This window comes from Cryptomeria japonica, chromosome 2, assembly GCF_030272615.1.
Source record: "Cryptomeria japonica chromosome 2, Sugi_1.0, whole genome shotgun sequence".
NCBI classification, from domain to species: domain Eukaryota; kingdom Viridiplantae; phylum Streptophyta; class Pinopsida; order Cupressales; family Cupressaceae; genus Cryptomeria; species Cryptomeria japonica.
This window is the reverse complement of record NC_081406.1, coordinates 132,032,895-132,051,644: the sequence shown is the minus strand read 5'-3', so window position 1 is coordinate 132,051,644 and position 18,750 is coordinate 132,032,895. Positions and strand designations below refer to the sequence as shown.

Below are 18,750 nucleotides of genomic sequence, written 5' to 3'. Positions count from 1 at the left end.
TGTCAAATTTGAGTTCTCTTGGACATGTACCTGTCTGTACAGGAGGATAACTGACTTGTAGAGGTATTTATTATCTTGCTTTAACCATTGTAAGGGTTGATTTTGTGGAGATATCAAGCATTTGAAAATTTGCACTATTTTTTATCTTGTTTTTCTCTAAGTTTTAAATCCATGTAAGCAGCAGTCCATACACCTGCTGTACTTGGCCGTATTGTTCTTACATTTTCAAGTTCTCTTATGCTTCCTAAAGCTTTTCCTTTTGGTGGCATCAAATTTCATTAAGTTTTGAGTTCTAAGCAAAATTAATTGGTTTTGATAGTTTCACTGCCTTGTCTAGGAATTTGGCAAGGATGCTTGACCAACTTGGCTTCTTGAAGCCCTAAATGTTCATGGCTTCCCAAGAACTAGATGGTCAACTTGTAAGATATGTAAATACATGTTTTTATTTCAAAAATGCAGGTGCAAGAAGTTTTGTGGCCATGGAGCCCTAGGCAAGTGTGTTATTTGGCTAGGGTCTTTGAAGAGGTTTGATGCTTTTCTCTTCTATAGAAAATGCATTCATCAGGTGGACAGACCTGTCTTGATGTTCAAGTTGTATGTGAAAGCAAAGAGGCTTTCTATGCCATGATAAGGATGGTTGTTTTTTTTCAGTTTGTGAAAATTGTGAAAAAAAATAGTGAGTCATTGTTTTGGTGTTGGTTTCCAATCATTTGCTTACTCTCCACCATATATTGGTGTTTGTAAAACCTTATATCTCCTTTTATTTGTTTGCAAACAAGAACAAGGAGTGGTATTTGACCCTACCCATGGGTTTTGAGATTGCCAAGATCAGTTAATGATCCTTTAGGCAAAGTTGTAACGCCCAACTAGCTATAACAGTCAATTATGACTGATTTTTGCATTTTAGTTGAGTTGTTTATGCAATCTTCCTCTTCCAAATAGCAGGTATGAAGGTCAACAAACATTCAAAGATAGAGTATTGATCAAAAGCACCAGACAGACCTTTAAAAAAGAGTTTTGACAGTGGTAAATGCAGGTTAAAGTGAAAATGCAGTGAAAGAGGCAAAGTGCAGTGATAACAAGTTTTGACAGTGAATGATTCATTGGTTTGTAATTGCCTAATGCCTTTTTGTGCAGGGCTAATGTGGTTCTCCATTGTCACTAATGTTGGACATGTTTACATGTTTTGAATGTAATTGGTACTCATGCAATGATGTGTTTGTGGAAAGCAAGAAAGTGAAAAGTTGTAAATGTTGCACACTCCTTATGAGCATCTTTTGTAAAACCTTGTTCTCTAACCTTTGAATGTGTAAAACTACTTTATTTTGGCCTAATTAGTATGTGGCATGGTAGAAATAAGATTGCATGATTCACATTGAAGGTTTCTAGCTTGTAAGTTGATTCTTGCCATCAAAACCCTAGCAAACCCATCTTTTTGCACCCATTTTTGGGACAATCATGGAGGAGGCCTAATGGATCCTAAGACTTAGAAAATCCTCAAGAACTTCCAAAAGACTATCAGAATATAAGGTTTTTTTTGTCTGGAAGTCCATCGTTGGAGCAGGATGAGCACAAAACCCCAAAAAGAGGGTTAATTCCTTGTAGCCCGTTTTAGGCCTAAAATATGGTTTTTTGTCAAATCGGGTACACAAATGAAGGTTGTAAAGCATAAAACCCATAAAATCAAGTTGAAACAAGTTAATCTTGCATGCATTTAACACATTTGGTGAGATAGACTCCATAAGTCAGTTTGTAGCACTTGTGAAGGATTACTACACTCCAAACCATAGAAGACCAAAGACACCCATGGGGGTAGAACTTGGCACAAACTTGTAATTCATCAAGAGGAGAACTTGTGCAGTCAGAGAATAGGTTAGGGTCAGAGGAAATGAATTCCAATTGAGAGAGTAAGGTGTTAGACTATAAAGCCTAAAACCAGGGAGTTGAAGCCCTTGAGCAACCAGGGAGTGTTTGACTTAGGGAGGTGGATCAAGGAGAGTTGCTAGGTTGCCTATAAGCTTTTTGCACTTTGATTTTGGTGACTACACCTTGAAACTAGCAAAGGACCTATCACTTAGTAAAAATACAAGCCTATTGGGCAACCCCCTTGCCCTACCTCCCTATCACTACTCTAGAATGACGTGGGTTGCATTTTTGAAAGGAAAAACAAAAGCTCTTGAGAAATTCAAAATCTTCAAAGCTATGGTTGAGACTAAGACAAGACTAAAACTAAAATGTTTGAGATCAGATCAAGGTGGTGAGTTTACATTCGGTGAGTTCAACAACTTTTTTGAGAAGAATGGAATCAAAAGACAACTTTCTACACCTAGAACTCCACAGTAGAATGGATTGGTGGAAAAGAAAAATAGAACCTTATTGGATGCGGCAAGGACAATGATGGCTAAAGCTAAATTGCCTAATATCTATTGGAGGGAAGCCGTCAACACCACAATATACACTTTCAACATAGTACACATAAAAGGTGATACCAATAAGACTCCTTATGAATTATTGTTTGGTCAATCCTACTATTAGATATTTTAGAATTTTTGGAAGTAAATGCTACATTAGAAGAGATGATGCATTAGGAAAATTTGATCCTAGAAGTGATGAAGGAATATTTTTGGGTTATTCTACTAAGAGCAAAGCATATAGATGTTATAACAAAAGATTGAATAGGATAATAGAGAGAATAAATGTTAAGGTGGATGAGCAAGGCAGTAATTAGATCAGATCATATGACTATGGACCAGAAGATGAATTTATCAGACCAAAACCAGTACTGCAAAAATTTATTCAGAGCATAGAATCAGTGACTCCGACAACATCAGAAAACTCAATTGTTATTGTTGAACAACAGAAAGAGTCAATAAATCAAGAAAATTCAAAGACTCCCAATTATGTGAAACTAAATCATTATGAAGATTAGATCATTAGAGATAAAAGGCAAGGTGTGATGACTAGAAGAAATCTAGCTACTGAAGAGGTATGTTGAATTTCTCAAATTGAACCAAAATCATTTATTGAAGCAAGTAAAGATGAAAATTGGATGAAAGCAATGGAAGAAGAACTAGATCAAATAGAAAAGAATAAGACATGGGAATTAGTCCCCAGACCTAAAGATAAGAATATTATTGGAACTAAATAGGTTTTTAGGAACAAATTAAATGATGATGGTCAAGTTGTAAGAAACAAGGCTAGATTGGTTTGCAAAGGTTAGTCACAACAAGAAGGAGTTGATTATGGTAAGACTTATGCTCTGGTTGCAAGAATTGAAGTAGTAAGACTATTTCTTGCCCATGCCGCACACAAGAGCTACAAAGTATATCAGATGGATGTCAAATGTGTATTTATAAACGAAGATCTTGAGGAGGAAGTTTACATTGAGCAACTTGATGGATTTTCTTTATCAAAAGACAAGAACATGGTTTGCAGATTGAGGAAAGCTTTATATGGACTAAACCAGGCCCCTAGAGCATGGTATGCTAGATTGGATAGATATCTTTCTAAGCTCGGTTTTAGCAAAGGTAATGATGATAGTAACCTATATTATAAAACTGGGCATGATGACATACTAATTATTGAAGTCTTTGTGGATGATATCATTTTTGGAGGAGAAGAAATCCTATGCATAAAAATTGCTGATAATATGAAGAATGAATTTGAAATGTCTATGATTGGTGAGAAGAATTTTTTGTTAGGTTTCCAGATTAAACAGACTGATAAAGGTATTTTCATTTGTCAAACTGAGTCTATGAAGGAATTGCTTAAGAAATTTGGACTTGAGAATTCTAAACCTGTCGGTACTCCTATGGTAACTGGTTGCAGATTGTCAAAGGATGATGAATCTCCTAAAGTGAATCTAAGTAGATACAAATCAATGATTGATGGATTGTTGTACCTAACTTAGACTAGACCTGATATAATGAATGTTGTTTGTATTGCTTCTAGATTTTAGTTAGATCCTAGAGGAACTCAAGATATTGTTGTTAAGAGGATATTAAGATATTTGGCAAGTACAATAGACCTTGCGTTATGGTATCCGAAAAATGATGATTTTAGACTATGTGCCTATACATACTCTGATTAGGAAGGAGACGTGGATGACCAGAAGAGAACTATCAGTGGTGCATTCTTTCTTGGAAATAAGTTGGTTTCATGGCTTAGCAAGAAACAATCATGTACTTCATTATCTACTGCTGAAGCGGAATATGTAGCTGCTGCAACCAACTATACTCAAATTTTATGGATGAAATAGATGTTGAAATATATAAAGATAAGTTATGATGAGCATATTGTTATTCACTATGATAATACTGCTGCTATTGATATGTCAAAGAATCTGATATTTCATTCCAAATCAAAACACATTTCTATAAGGTATAATTTCTTGAAAGAAAAGGTTGAAGCAAAGGAAGTCAGATTGGTTTATGTGCCTACTAAGGAGTAGATTGCATATATTTTAACAAAACCATTGCCTAAAGATACTTTTGAATATCTCAGAGATCAGTTAGGGGTTACCAACCCTCCGAAAGAGACTTAGCGATGCAGGAATGCATCAATTCGGTAAGCTTATCAGATATTTTCTTTTATTCGGGTTGATGAGATGATGCTACTACTCAGGGGGAGTAGTCAGCTGTTTGGTTCAGTATTTTTGATTTTGTATCCATCCTTTGTGTATACACCTAAAAATGGCTATGAGCAATTAAATAAATATTTTATATTTATTTAATTATTATTCTTCTATTAAATAGTTAATTTGAAAAGACTAATTTATTTAATTCATTTTATGTCTTTCTATTAATTAATATTTTATTAATTAATTCATCTATCCTATTCTTCTAAATAATTAAATATCTAATATTTAATTATTCCTCTAACCAAGTTAATTAAAAATCTAATATTTAATTATCTCCTCCAAGAAATTAAATATCCAATATTTAATGGTTATTCTCCTATTCTATAGTCTCAAAATATTAAATAATTCTTAAATTATTTAATCCCTTATCCAACTCATTCCTCCATCTACACTTCATCTTCCCTTTGCCAACTCATCAAACATGTGGCTAAGAAAATTAATATTTCTTAAATATTAATTCATCATTTATCTCCAACTTCTAAACTTAATGAAAATTGTGTACGTACACATATTTCATAACCATTTCTTATATTCTCTCCAACACCCTCTACATCTTAGGAAGGACTCGAGTCCACTTGTCCTCTCATGCCTAAATTTTCTCCAACCATCCCTAGATTCTCTTAGTCAACAACCCAGTCAAGGTGAGATGAGTGACACTTGTCTTCTCCTTCCCCCTTTCTCTCAACCTTCACCTTTGCTCATAGCCATTCAAATCTACAGATCTGATCATGACTATTGATCTGAGCCACATCATCTTATCCTCTCAAGGTCTATAAAATCAAGAGCTTCAGTTGAGAGAGTTAATCTTCAAGTTAGTCTTCAAAATAGTTTTCAATCAATCATATGCATCCATGAGTTTTTGAAGCAAATAGCAAATATCATTTTAGCAATATAATCATATAGTGTTATCATTTTAGCATAATCATGTAGCTTTGCATATCATACTATCAGTTAACTATGAGTTATCAGTCCATTCTTCATATGCCATCTTGGAAGCCAACAATGCATTGTCTGAGAGCACACCATCTGCAACCAAGAACAGTGGAGTTAGGACAAAATGAGACATAAATCATGAAGGTAAAATAATGTTTTATTTTAGTATGTATTTCATTTAGTTTCATTGGTTGAATTTGGATTCCCTGTATGCATTTCCATTTGTATTTTGTGAAACTAACTTATTATAGGTAACATTCTAAGGATGAAATTCAAGCTCACACATTTTGGCGCCCACCATGGGGTTGGACCTCGCATATACCTTTAAAAATCTCGCAAAAAGTTAAATTAACACATTTTGTAATGTAGATTCACGTATGTGTGAATTCTGACAGTGCTTTTGCTTGACAGGTTAGCACATTTGCATCACAGGTTAGCGCATATGTCATATAGGTTAGCGTTTTTGCCTTAAAAATTGTGCATTTGCATCATAGGTTAGCGCATATGTCATATAGGTTAGCACTTTTGTCTTAAATTCCATCCATTCACATCACAGGTTAGCGCATTTATGTCATAAGTTAGCGCATATGTCAAAGAAATCACTCTTTTGTATCCACAGAGCAACGCTTTTGTAGTCTAAGTTAGCGCTTTTGATCTGCAGGTTAGCACTTTTGAGCAGAAAGATAGTGCATATGTTAGGTTAGCGCTTTTGTTTATAAACTGACAAAAATTTTCTTACAGGTCCGAATGTCTTAAAAAAAATGAAGATTTTTCAGATTACTAACATGTGTGTGTAGGATGGCATTTAAGGCAAATTCTGGGCATTTAATCATCTAGCTAATTAAAAGTCTTCATTTGGTAAGTAATATATCATATCTTGTTCACATAGTTTAACTAAGAGGATGAATTAACAACATGCAACTTGCATTTTGGTATTTTCTCTAAAATAGTTGCAAATAGACTTTTAAAAGGGCTAAAATGAACACCATGCTTGTTGGAGCAACATCTCCAAATAGGACTTAGCCAACAATTGCTATGAAAGGATTAAAAAGAACACTTATATTCCGTGTTTTGAAAGTGGTAGGTATATGCTCTCCCCTTAATTGGGTGACCAAAAAGTCAAACCCACTCTTTTACGCTTTCTTTACTTTGAAGCAATTAAATCTTTTTGGAGGGCCTGCCTTCCTGAGCTGCCTTGAGGGGGCTAGTGAGAGGGAAACGACCTAAAGTGGAAATGGGCTAATACCGAGTCCTTCCAATCCACTATAAATAAATCGTGTTTGTGAAGAAAGTCTCAACAACATGTGCTAATAAGTTCATACCGACACTATGTTTCCCCATAAACCCTATGGAATGTAACCTCTATAGGCTGGGAACCTTCTGTATTTACAGAGCTGAAAGTGCCTCATGTATGGCCACATGACTGAAAGCCTTTACTAAAAACCACTTGTACTAGTTGCCAAAATCCTTCTAGTTGTTGGCATCGGAGGTCGGACCTCTGAAGCGGCTCACATACATATGGTTCCTAGTAGATATATAAAGTTTGCCATGGGGAGATTTCACGAAAACTGGTGCTTGGTTGCCCAAAAGAAGTGAGTGCCAAGGGTGGAGCTAGTGGGGTCAAGCATCTAAATATCCACTTTGAATAGTGTAGCCTCGGGGGAAACTCCATGTGAGATTCAACAACTATTGTCTCAGCCTGCCATAGGGATTTGTACTTGCTTGTGCATTTTATTTTATTAAACATTATGTCTTCTATATCTGTAACTTGTTCCGAATGGTCAAAAAATTGAAGAAACTTATCATCTACGAGTGAGAAAAAATACAACAAATTGCTAAAAAAGTTTGGTCAAAAGACAATACAAAAACTTTCCAACACATGAAACATCAGATCAAAATAATTCAAAGTGTCAAAAATATCAATGTCAAAATAATTCTTGAAGTAGGTTTGTCTCTAAACCATCACGTATTTTCAAACTAGCTCAAACAAATAGGTTACTAATCCAACAAGTTATACTCAAAAGGTTCTATAAACAACAGCATTTAACAAGCTATCGATTCAACCATCTTAAGTGCAAAAAAAAATCAACATCTTTGTCAAGTTTCTCATCAGGATAATCAAATCCTCTATCGCGAAGCTTGTTCAAATCTATACTAGGTTCCTAATCTTGGATATATCTTTCCCATTTTGAACCTAGGTTATATCAAAACCAAAATTGCACCAACATTGGAATCAAACAAACTTGTGAATTGTCAAATGCTTAAATGACTTTTACGTATCACCTTAAGAAAAGAAAACCCAGTTACAAAGCTACTCAGAAAAGAATAAGATTCTTGTATATCAATCACAAGATCTTATTGAAACATAGGACATTCCTACACCATTTTCATCACTACTTATGTGGCTGCGGTATAGAATTTGATGGTGAAACCCTACAAAGACGTTCTTTTCAACAAAGAGACACTTTATCCCAACAAACAAACAATAGTTGTAATATCAATAAAGCATATCTTCCTAAACCAATAATCACCTATTGACCTTGTCCTTTGGAACTTTCAACAACTTTGAAATAAACACATGCCAGTTTGGACAAGAGCCCAATACAAACAACTTAGAAAACAAAAAATGGAGGAAGAAGATATTCCCATATTCCACACTCTTGGATTTACCGTTGTTGACGAAGAAGCAGTCAATAGCACCATTAGGGACCTTGAACAAGATTTCAAATTTGATAGGCTAATGGAAAAATTGTTGGCAAAACAAAAAGAAAAATATCTCTTGATGTTGGCAAAATCTGGAGCTAAACTACCACAAGAATTTAAAACGGAAAGTTTGAAACAAGATGCAGAGACAAGTAACACCCAAAACACAGAGGAGCAAAATAATGAAGATGTGAACAAAGAAAGTAGCAGAAAAGAACATAGTGACAAAAAGACTCATGAAGAAACAAGGAGAAACTATGTAGATAATCCCTTATCAAACCTTACTCAACAAGTACAAACTCTTCAACAACAAATACAAGACATGCAAAATGGGACAAGCTCCAAGAAATATTCATTAGAAGATATATGCCCATATCCTTTTGATAAAAATCTGAATGTGATACCATTTCCACAACATTGTGAGATTCCGAAATATGACAAATATGATGGAAGATCCGATCCTCAAGATCACATTAGGGAGTTTTGTACTATGAGCATGGAATTTTCTCATGATGAAATGTACCTTATGCATCTTTTTCCTAGGAGTTTAAATGGACAATCAATGGAGTGGTTTTCAAGATTACCATTCAGAATCAAATCCTTTGAAGAACTTGTGAATAGGTTTATTTCACAATATTCCTACAATATAAGGAATGAAATAACAATGCTAGATCTTTGCAATGTTAAACAAAAGAATGGTGAATCCTTTATGATTTTCTTACAATGATGGAAATGCATGTTTAATAGGTATCCCGGAGATGTACCTGATCAAGAAAAAATGGACATATTCATTGATAATCTTATCAGTGAAATGAGTTATCGACTAAGGATGAAATGACCTCCCTCTTTTGCCAAAATAATCGAGAATGGACTAAAAATAGAGAACGCAATGGTAAAGAAAGGAGAACTAAAGCTTTACAATAATTCATACAACAACAACAACAATAACAAACCCAAGTTTTGGTCAAAGAATAGGAATGCCAACAATGAAGTGAATGACGATAATAGTAATACAAAACAACAACCAATTTTCAATCTATCAAGTCAAAACTTAAGCAATAACAATCCAGAAAACAACAAAGCTAAGTCCTTTTTCTCCAATCCTCGAAGAAAATTCACAAACATTGGAGAAATTTTAGAATCAGCTCTAAAAACTTTGCTTGCTAATAAATTGATTGTTTTGCCAGAAACAAGAAATTATGAACCACCAGTCAAACCCAATTGGTGGAATGACAATCATTTTTGCAACTATCTTCAAAATAAAGGACACCTAACAAATGACTGTCAGAGATTGAAACACCTTATCCAAGATCTAATTGATAATGGAACCATTATAGTGGATAGCCATAAAATGAATGAATCACATTTGGCTTTCAAAATGCCACTCCCAAATTATGACAAAGGTGAATCGTCCCAATTAAAAGATGACAAAGGAAAAACCAAGGTGAATTACACTTATACATATGATGATGTGGTAAATGTAATCATTGTTAACGAAAATTCATTTTTAGAACTAATCAATGTTATCATGAGAAGCAAAATAACCTTTCCAGGTGTAGCAAAAGACCCAACACCCAATCCACAACAATACAATTTAGTAGAGCAATTACAATGAATACCTGCTCAAATATCAATTCTGGAACTTCTCAAGATTTCACCTATGCATAAGGACATTTTTGAGAAAGCTTTAGTGGAAATAACAGTCTCAAAAGATTTGGATGTAGATCAGTTCCAAAACATGGCAGGACACCTCATAGCTCCTCATTGCTTATCATTTTCTGAAAATGATGATGCATCCTTACAACATCCTCACAATGCTCCCTTACATGTTGAAGTCTCCATAAATAAAACTTGTGTCAAACGCGTGCTCATAGATGGAGGAGATGGATTAAACATTTGTGCATTAAGTTTGATAAAAGCTTTGGGATATTCAGAGAATGCAGTAGACCCGAAAAGGAAAATAACCATCAAAGCTTATGATGAAGCAGAACGTTCTTCTAAAGGAACTGTTGTGCTACCAATAAAAATAGGACCTATGGAAAAGGATACATTGTGTCAAGTTTTAGGTTTGAGCCTCTCCTACAATATTCTTCTGGGAAGGCCATGGATTCACAAGATGCAAGTAGTTCCTTCTACATACCATCAATATTGCAATAATTTGAAGCCAACACAAGATACAAGAGTTCCACATAACAGAGAATCAATATATCCTACTAAAGAAGTTCAAGCAAAGCTATGGGAAAATTTTGAAGAAAAGCTCAAGTTAAATGATGAAGGAATGGGAAAATATTCTTTGCAAAATTTTCCACTTTCCCCCAAGTCATATGGAAAGCCTATAGATATTCAATCAAAGACATTAGGAAAATCAAAACATATGTTTAAAGGAACCTTTGTTAAAGCTGGAACCCTTGAAGAGGAAAATGAAGACAAAGACATTCTTGGTTGGTTATACAAAGATGAAGACAAAACTATAGCAACAACAACAGAAGTCAATATTCCCATAAAACAATATGGCAAAGGATATGAAATCATGCAAAAGATGGGATATGAAGGAAAAGGACCAATTGGTAAGCAACATCAAGGTATTTCAGAACCCATTTGTCCACACTCACAATCCATAGAAGATAAATCTGGGCTAGGATATCTGAAGTCTAATCAAAAGAAACATAATCATCAACAACAAAAATGGAGAAAGAAATCAGTTTCTAAAGAAGAAAATTGGCAAGAAAAACTACATCAAGCGGCCGAAACAGTAACCAGTAAACAAAAGAAGCAAGAAGAGCATGAAAAGAAAGAGAAGGAGATAATCATTCAAGGTGAAGAAAAATATTGTCAACAAGTTTTGAAAATACAAACAAAGGCAAAATCTTCACAAGATATTCTAGAAGCAGTAAAAATAGAGATAGCAGAAATCAAAGAACTCTTTAAACCATACGACATTCCCGTATGGTATAGTGGAGTAATCTTGGATCAGGATTTAGAAACAGACTCCAATGAATATGAATGGAGTCCAGATGTCTTATCCACTACATCAAGTAAATAACATAATAAAGATCAAGCAACTATCACAAAAGAAGACTTGTCTATTGCAGAACAAAAGATGAAGTTAGAAAGAAGGCAAGAAAAACTCAGAATTCAGAGAAAAGAGGCGTATGCAAAAAGAAAAGGGGATGACAAAGATAGAGAAGCAATGCCACAAGAAGTGTAAACAAATATCAGATATGCAAGAACCATAGAAGAACTAAGGGATAGTCAAATTGGATTGACTATTAGTTCAGAAGAAGTTGAGTTTGAAAGGAGACAAAATCTATTTAAAGAATTTACTTCATCATGTGCACAAATATGTCAACTTCTAAATGCAAATGAGGTCAATCAAGAAGGAATTTGTAGTATCAAAGATGTGTGCATAGATATAATTCATTCATTTAAGGGACAAACATCAGTTGAAGGACCACTTGAGTGTGAACTACAAAATGGTAATATTAATCTTGTTAAGACTAATTCGGAAACGCTTGAGAAAGACATTTCTCAAAAATATTTAATCTATGACAATACCTATTCTACGCCAAGCTATGATCATTATGTCATGAACGTTGAAACATCTAATGATGACAATGATTATGATTTACCCCTTCTACATCCTGAACTAATTGATTGGGATAATTTAGACAACCCCGAACTAAATGTCTTTTCCAATGATCATGACTTAGCCATGTACCTTAACATTGTTGAGCCCATCCATCCTAAGATATCTTCCATTGCAGAATCAAGTGATGTTTCTCGTAATTAGGAGAATGCCAAACTTTCCAGTCACAAAAGTGAAATAAAACAAGGAAAGAGACCTATTGTTGAAAATCATTTCATGGCAACATTAGATCAATCAAAAGAGAAAACAAAGGGCGTATCTGATGGTGAAAACCCCCTAGAAGTGTTACAAGATGGAAAGTTTGACATTTTTCCTACATAATTTTTAAGAGAGATCTGCTATCCTGATAGAACCAACAAAAGTAATAAACATTGATACATCAAAAGATCCTAAAATACTTCATTTTGCTGCCTCGTTATCAGAAAGAGAGAGGAAAGAGTACATGGAATTCTTTCAGCAAAGACAAATAAATTTTTCTTGGTCTTATGCAGATATGCCAAGACTTAACCCAGATCTTATCATGCATAATCTTAATGTGGATTTAAAAGAAAAACCTGTTAAGTAGAAGCTAAGAAAGATGCATCCACATATTTCTCTCCTTGTCAAAACCGAGCTCAAGAAACTATTAGAAGTGGGTTTCATAAGACCAGTTGCTTATCCAAAATGGGTCTCAAGTATTGTACCAATATTAAAACCAGACAAAAGCATAAGAGTCTATATTGATTTCAGAGATCTGAATAAAGCATGTCCAAAAGATGATTTCCCACTACAAAACATTGATATCATAGTGGACTTATCAGCAGGACACGAGATATTTTCATTAATGGATGGCTTCTCAGGATATAATCAAATAAGAATTGCACCTGAAGATAAAGAGAAGACAACTTTCACCTATGCATGGGGAACGTACTATTGGAATGTTATGCCATTTGGGCTTAAAAATGTAGGAGCAACTTATCAAAGGGCTATGATGACAATTTTTCATGACATGATGCATGCATTCATGGAAGATTATGTCGATGACATACTTGCAAAATCTTACACAAGAAAAGAACATTTGAACATTTTAAGCAAGATTTTTGACAGGCTGGAAAGATATCAATTGAGATTAAATCCAAAGAAATGTGCATTTGGAGTAACCTCTGGAAAACTCCTTGGATACATTATATCAGCTCGTGGCATTGAAGTAGATCCTGGAAAAGTTAAAGCTATCATGGAGATGGAGTCACCCAAAAACATAAGTCAATTGCGATCTTTGCAAGGTAGGTTGCTATCAATCAGGAGATTTTTTTCTCAATTAGCTGATAAATGTCTTCCATTTACCCATCTTCTGCATAAAAATGTTCCATTCAAATGGGATATAAAATGTGAAGAAGCTTTCTTGCGAATAAAAGAGTATCTTATGAGTCCTCCAGTACTGATATCCCCAGCCAAGGGGAAACCATTGTTACTCTGTGTCTCAACAACACGTGTATCATTAGGTGCTCTCCTAGCTCAACATGATGATGAAGAAAAAGAAAGAGCAGTTTATTATATTAGCAGAACGCTTGTTGGCTATGAGTTAAATTATTCCTCAATTGAAAAGATATGTCTAGCAGTTGTATTTGCAACCCAGAAGCTACGACATTATATGTTGATTCATTCTATAAAACTAATAGCAAAGATAGATCCTCTCAAATATCTATTGAGCAAGTCAACATTGACAGGGAGATTAGCCAAATGGGTTATGATATTGAGTGAATTTGACATAGAATATGTTGACCGGAAAGCTATCAAGGGACAAGTCATTTCTGATCAATTAGCTGATGCACCTCTACACAATAAAATGCTTTTGCACATCGAATTTCCTGATGCAGATATCTTGACAGTAAGTACAAACTTTTGGGAATTGTATTTTGATGGTTCTTATACTCAATATGGTTCAGGCGCAGGAATCTTTTTCATCACACCTCAAGGAAACACAATTCCAAAATCGTATAGACTGCGATTTCCATGTACCAATAATATTGCAGAGTATGAAGCATTGGCTATAGGGCTTAAAATGGCCATTGAATGGAATGTCAAAGAAATAAATGTCTATGGTGATTCACAACTTGTCATAAATCAAATAAATGATGAATATCAAACAAAGGATGATAAGCTTATGCCATACAAACAGCTAGTGGAAGAATTTAAATGACACTTTAAAGAAATCACATTCACTCAGATTCCCAGAAATGAGAATAAAACATCAGATGTGATGGCTACAATAGAATCTCTCTTGCAAAATAAAGAGAATCAACAGCGTTACGAATTTCTCATAGAAGATATCTTAACCCCTACCATCCAATCCCAACATACCTATTGAATTTGCCATATATCAGGAACCCATGAATCCTTATATGGTCAAACCTACCAATATTTGAAAGATCATATCCTTCCTCTAGAATTATCTTGTAATCAATGAAGAAACTTTATTTGTCAGTCCTCTCACTATACAATTATTGTTGATATCCTATACAGGCATGGTCTAGATGATACATTGTTGAGACGTCTTGAAAAAGATGAATCTGAGAGAGTTCTTAATGACATTCATGCGTGTATGCAGTACACACTCAAGTGGTTTAACACTGGCTAAGAAACTTATTCATATGGGTTACTTTTGGCCTACTATGGAAAGAGATTCATTCACTTATGCTATAAAATGTAAACAATGTCAGATCCATGGAAATCTAATCCATGCACCAGCACAAGAGTTATATCCTATGACAGGATCATGGCCATTTTCACAGTGGGGCCTTGATTTGGTAGGAAAGATCAATCCCTCATCTTCTAATGGACATAATTTCATTTTGATTGCTACTGAATATTTTACTAAGTGGATTGAAGCAGTTCCTTTAACAATAGTGATAGGAAAACAAATATCATCATTCATCTTGAAATATATAATTTGTCGCTATGGTGTTCCTATGACCATTATCACCGATAATGGAAGACCATTCAAAAATCAAGATGTGAAAGAGCTATGTGAATAGTTTCATATCCAACATAGGTTTTCTACGCCATATTATCCACAAGGAAATGGTGAAGCTGAGGTATCAAACAAAACTCTCTTGAAAATCTTGAAGAAAATAGTCAATGGCACATTTAGCTAAATCCTGCTCTTTGGGCATACTGAACTAGCATCCGCACTCCAACAGGGGCAACTACATATTGTTTGGTCTATGGATTTGAAGCTATATTACCTATAGAAGTAGAGATACCTTCTCTGCGTGTATCCTTGCATGGTCTTATACCAGAAGAAGAACAACGAGTCTCTCGACTCCAGGAACTAGAATTGATCCAAGAACGTCACCAAAATGCAACAGAACATTTGAAAGTATACCAAAAAAGAATGGAAAGAAGCTATAACCATAGAGTCAAGCCGCATATTTTCTAGATTGGAGATATAGTTCTAAGGGAGAATCCAAGAAATCAGCAAGATCGAGAAAAGAAGGGAAAATTTGAACCCAATTAGCTAGGACCTTTTGTTATAGTAGCAGCATGTGGATCAGGAGCATACAAGTTATCCACTCCTGAGGGTGATTGGTTTGATGAACCTATCAATTCTATCCATCTCAAGAAATTCTATGCTTGAGATATAAAGTCCTGAAAAAATCAATAAAAAGCATATAAAGTCCTGAAAAAATTAATAAAAAAGTATATAAAATCTAGAAAATGCAATAAACTTAGGTGGTGAAAACTTGGTAAACTGACGCTATCTACAAAGTGAGTTCCTCCATCTATGAGATCACTTTGTGGACCTATCCACTCCATCCTATCGCATCTATCATTGCTATCTATCTCTAGCTTATCCATTCCATCCTTCACATCCATCTCTTTGAACCATCACCAAGAATTATGCAGCTTACCAATAGTTAACCAATATTTGACATACTTGTTGTAGTCACTATCTTAAAAATCAATCATATCTGCATTTGTATCCCACCATGGTTTGGATCTTGATCAATTCATACATCCATAATAAATTTTTGTTTCCACTGGGGGCAAAATCCTAATTCCTTTTGCTAAGGTGATCTTTTGAATCTTTAAAAATCCAAAACATTCGAAAAACTTAGAAAAACCAAAAACATCTAGGGTTTTGAAATAGATAAAAAGCAACAGAGCAACAAAAATCAAGACAAACTAAATCGATCAGCAAGTAATAAAGGATTATCAAAGATCATTCATCAAAATGATTATATCAGTTAATGACCATAAGAACATGTGAATGACATACAAGATTCAATGTTTATATCTTGATTTTATTGCTAATCATGTACTCTATGCAACTCAAGGATGTCCATGACTAGAGAAGCTATGATGGGGCATGATTATTTTCTTTGATTGCTATCTGTGGTTTATCTCTTACTACGGTATGAACTTATCTCAGGATATGATCGGCAAAAGATCAAGGAGGACATTCCAAGTCATGCATGAAAGGGGATAATCCTTATCTATTCTGCAAGCAATACTCGGGTCAACTTGATCCATTATATCAAGTTGCTTCTATTAACTTACTATATCAAAATCCATGTAAGCAATACGCAGGTCATCTTGAATCAGTATGTCAAGTTGCTTGTATCTTCTTACAACATTTAAAGCTCAATGATGAAATCAAGCACTGTTACAAGTTAGCATATGAAGAATGGCGGTACAATTTTTAGTTATATCATTTCATTTGCTTATTATTCGTTTGCATTATATGCATTCATTTGTCAGTTGCATTATAAGCATATCATTTCATTAACAGATCAACGGTCATAAATAAAGATTGAGTATGCTTGGACAAACAAAAACAATTTGCATTTGATCATTATAGGTGCATTCATTTCTTAGAATCATTTTAATCATCATTCATTTCATTTAGTTGCATTTTATCATTGCATTAGTTTGCACTCAATTAAGTGCATTTCATTTACCATGTAGTGTATCATCATTATAGTTTGCATTATCATTCCATTAACGATCATTTAGTTGCATCTTTGCACTTAGATTCATAATCATCATAAACATTACATAAAAACTCAAAAATATTTCATATAGATCATTTGCATTTACATCATCATAAATCAAAAGCAAAACAATCATTCATTTGCATTCCATATAGTTCATAGCATTCATATCATTTAAGTTAGTAATCATTTTCATTTGTATCCAAGATCATCAAAATAAAAAATCAAAGCAAAAACATTTATCATTGCATCATATAGATCATAATCATAAGGCAAGACAATCAAAATCATATCATCATCCATCTAATCATGCATCCAATGTAATCCATGCATATAGATCATCAAATAGAGTAAAATGCATATAAAGTATCATCATCATATCGAGTCCATATCTGCATATAGATCATCATAAAACAATAAAAGTCCAAGTATACAATGATATCAGATAAACAATACAAATGCCTCATCAAATACAAATCAAGTCAAGGTTGTCCTATACCACTACCACCTAAGTTTTTTCATCTTTGTGGCTGTGGGCAAGAAGATCCTCCAGATGCCTGTCTCCCATGATCCCCACTCCTTTGAGGAGGTCCCATAACCCCACAACTGCTAGTATCCATCAACACAGTGGTATGATAACTACATGCTCTTTGGCTCTCTGCAACTGCCTCCTCATATCGTCGTCGCCAGTAGGAAGTCTCCTTCCCAGCCCGAAATAATGCTCTAACAATATCCACCAAGAGAGTACCTGATCCAACCTATTTAATGTGATCAAGAAGGCCTTGAGTATTCTGTTGTCTCCTAACAGCTCTATCCTGATCAGTCATAAGAGTTTGTACCTGTGCTTGAAGTTGATTAGTCTGTGCTCTTAGACTATCAATAGTATCCTGCTTTGGCACATCATGCCCTGGTGCAATTTGCTCTGGCATATCATGCTCTGGTGCAACCTGCTCTGGTACATCCTGCTGTGGCACATGAACCCCAATCCCCTCACCACCAACCTGTCCAACTGCTGGAATCTCAGTCTGAGTAACTCTCTAAACCCATCATCTAATCAGGGGAATATGATCCTCAGGATCCTCATCATCACCACCATGTGCTACAATAACCCTAGGATCTAGCTGAATCTATCCAAAATCAATGCCTCTCCCGCAACCCCCATCCAGTCCAGTCACCCTACCTCCTATCAATGGCAATCCTCTCGGTGATCTCATGCCTGCCCTACCATGATCTCTCCCAATCTGTCCAATATATCTCCCACCCATAGGATGTGCTCTCTCAATCCTGCCAGCTGGTCCAAACGGTCCTCCACGGACTCTCAATCAACCTCCCCTCTGTCCAGGTCTCCTCCCATCACCATCCCCACCATCATCTCCACCTCCCCCAGCCTCATGAGAAGCTCTAAGCTCTCGTCTTCATCTGCGTCTCCTAGACACTAGATCATCTGAGTCATCCTCATAATCTCCTGAGCTAGGAGGAGGATCTGCTAGATCAGTAATACAAGGAAAGGGATGAGATAATATATACTGGGCATAATATGCAGTAAACCCTGGATCAAGAATGTGTAATCTCATATCATATGCCACTCTTAGAGTAGCAACAAACTCTGCACGAGCAATCTCCAAAGACAATGAAGGTCCCCAATCTCATCTATCTCTATACCACCGAGCATATATCATCACACCAGTAGGCATAGGCTAGATGATACCAAATTGTCTCAAAATACGACCAATCAACTGTCGCTCAACAATGAAAGGTGTCCGACCAATGAGATATCTACTTTGCATAATACATGGTAATGTCTGTGCGTCATCCATCCATGACTCAATCAAGATATGGTCTCCAAGTGATGTTGT

At 35.1% G+C, this 18,750-nt stretch overlaps 1 protein-coding gene across 1 annotated transcript in view; it reads right to left on the bottom strand.

Annotated features, from left to right (window-relative positions):
* LOC131859479 (uncharacterized) overlaps positions 1 to 18,750 on the bottom strand; it is a 74,143-nt gene that overhangs the window by 35,905 nt on the left and 19,488 nt on the right. Inside the window, exon 4 of the mRNA XM_059213265.1 lies at positions 17,734 to 17,859. Within this exon, the coding sequence (XP_059069248.1) occupies positions 17,734 to 17,859 (126 nt within the window). The remainder of the gene's footprint in view (positions 1 to 17,733; positions 17,860 to 18,750) is intronic.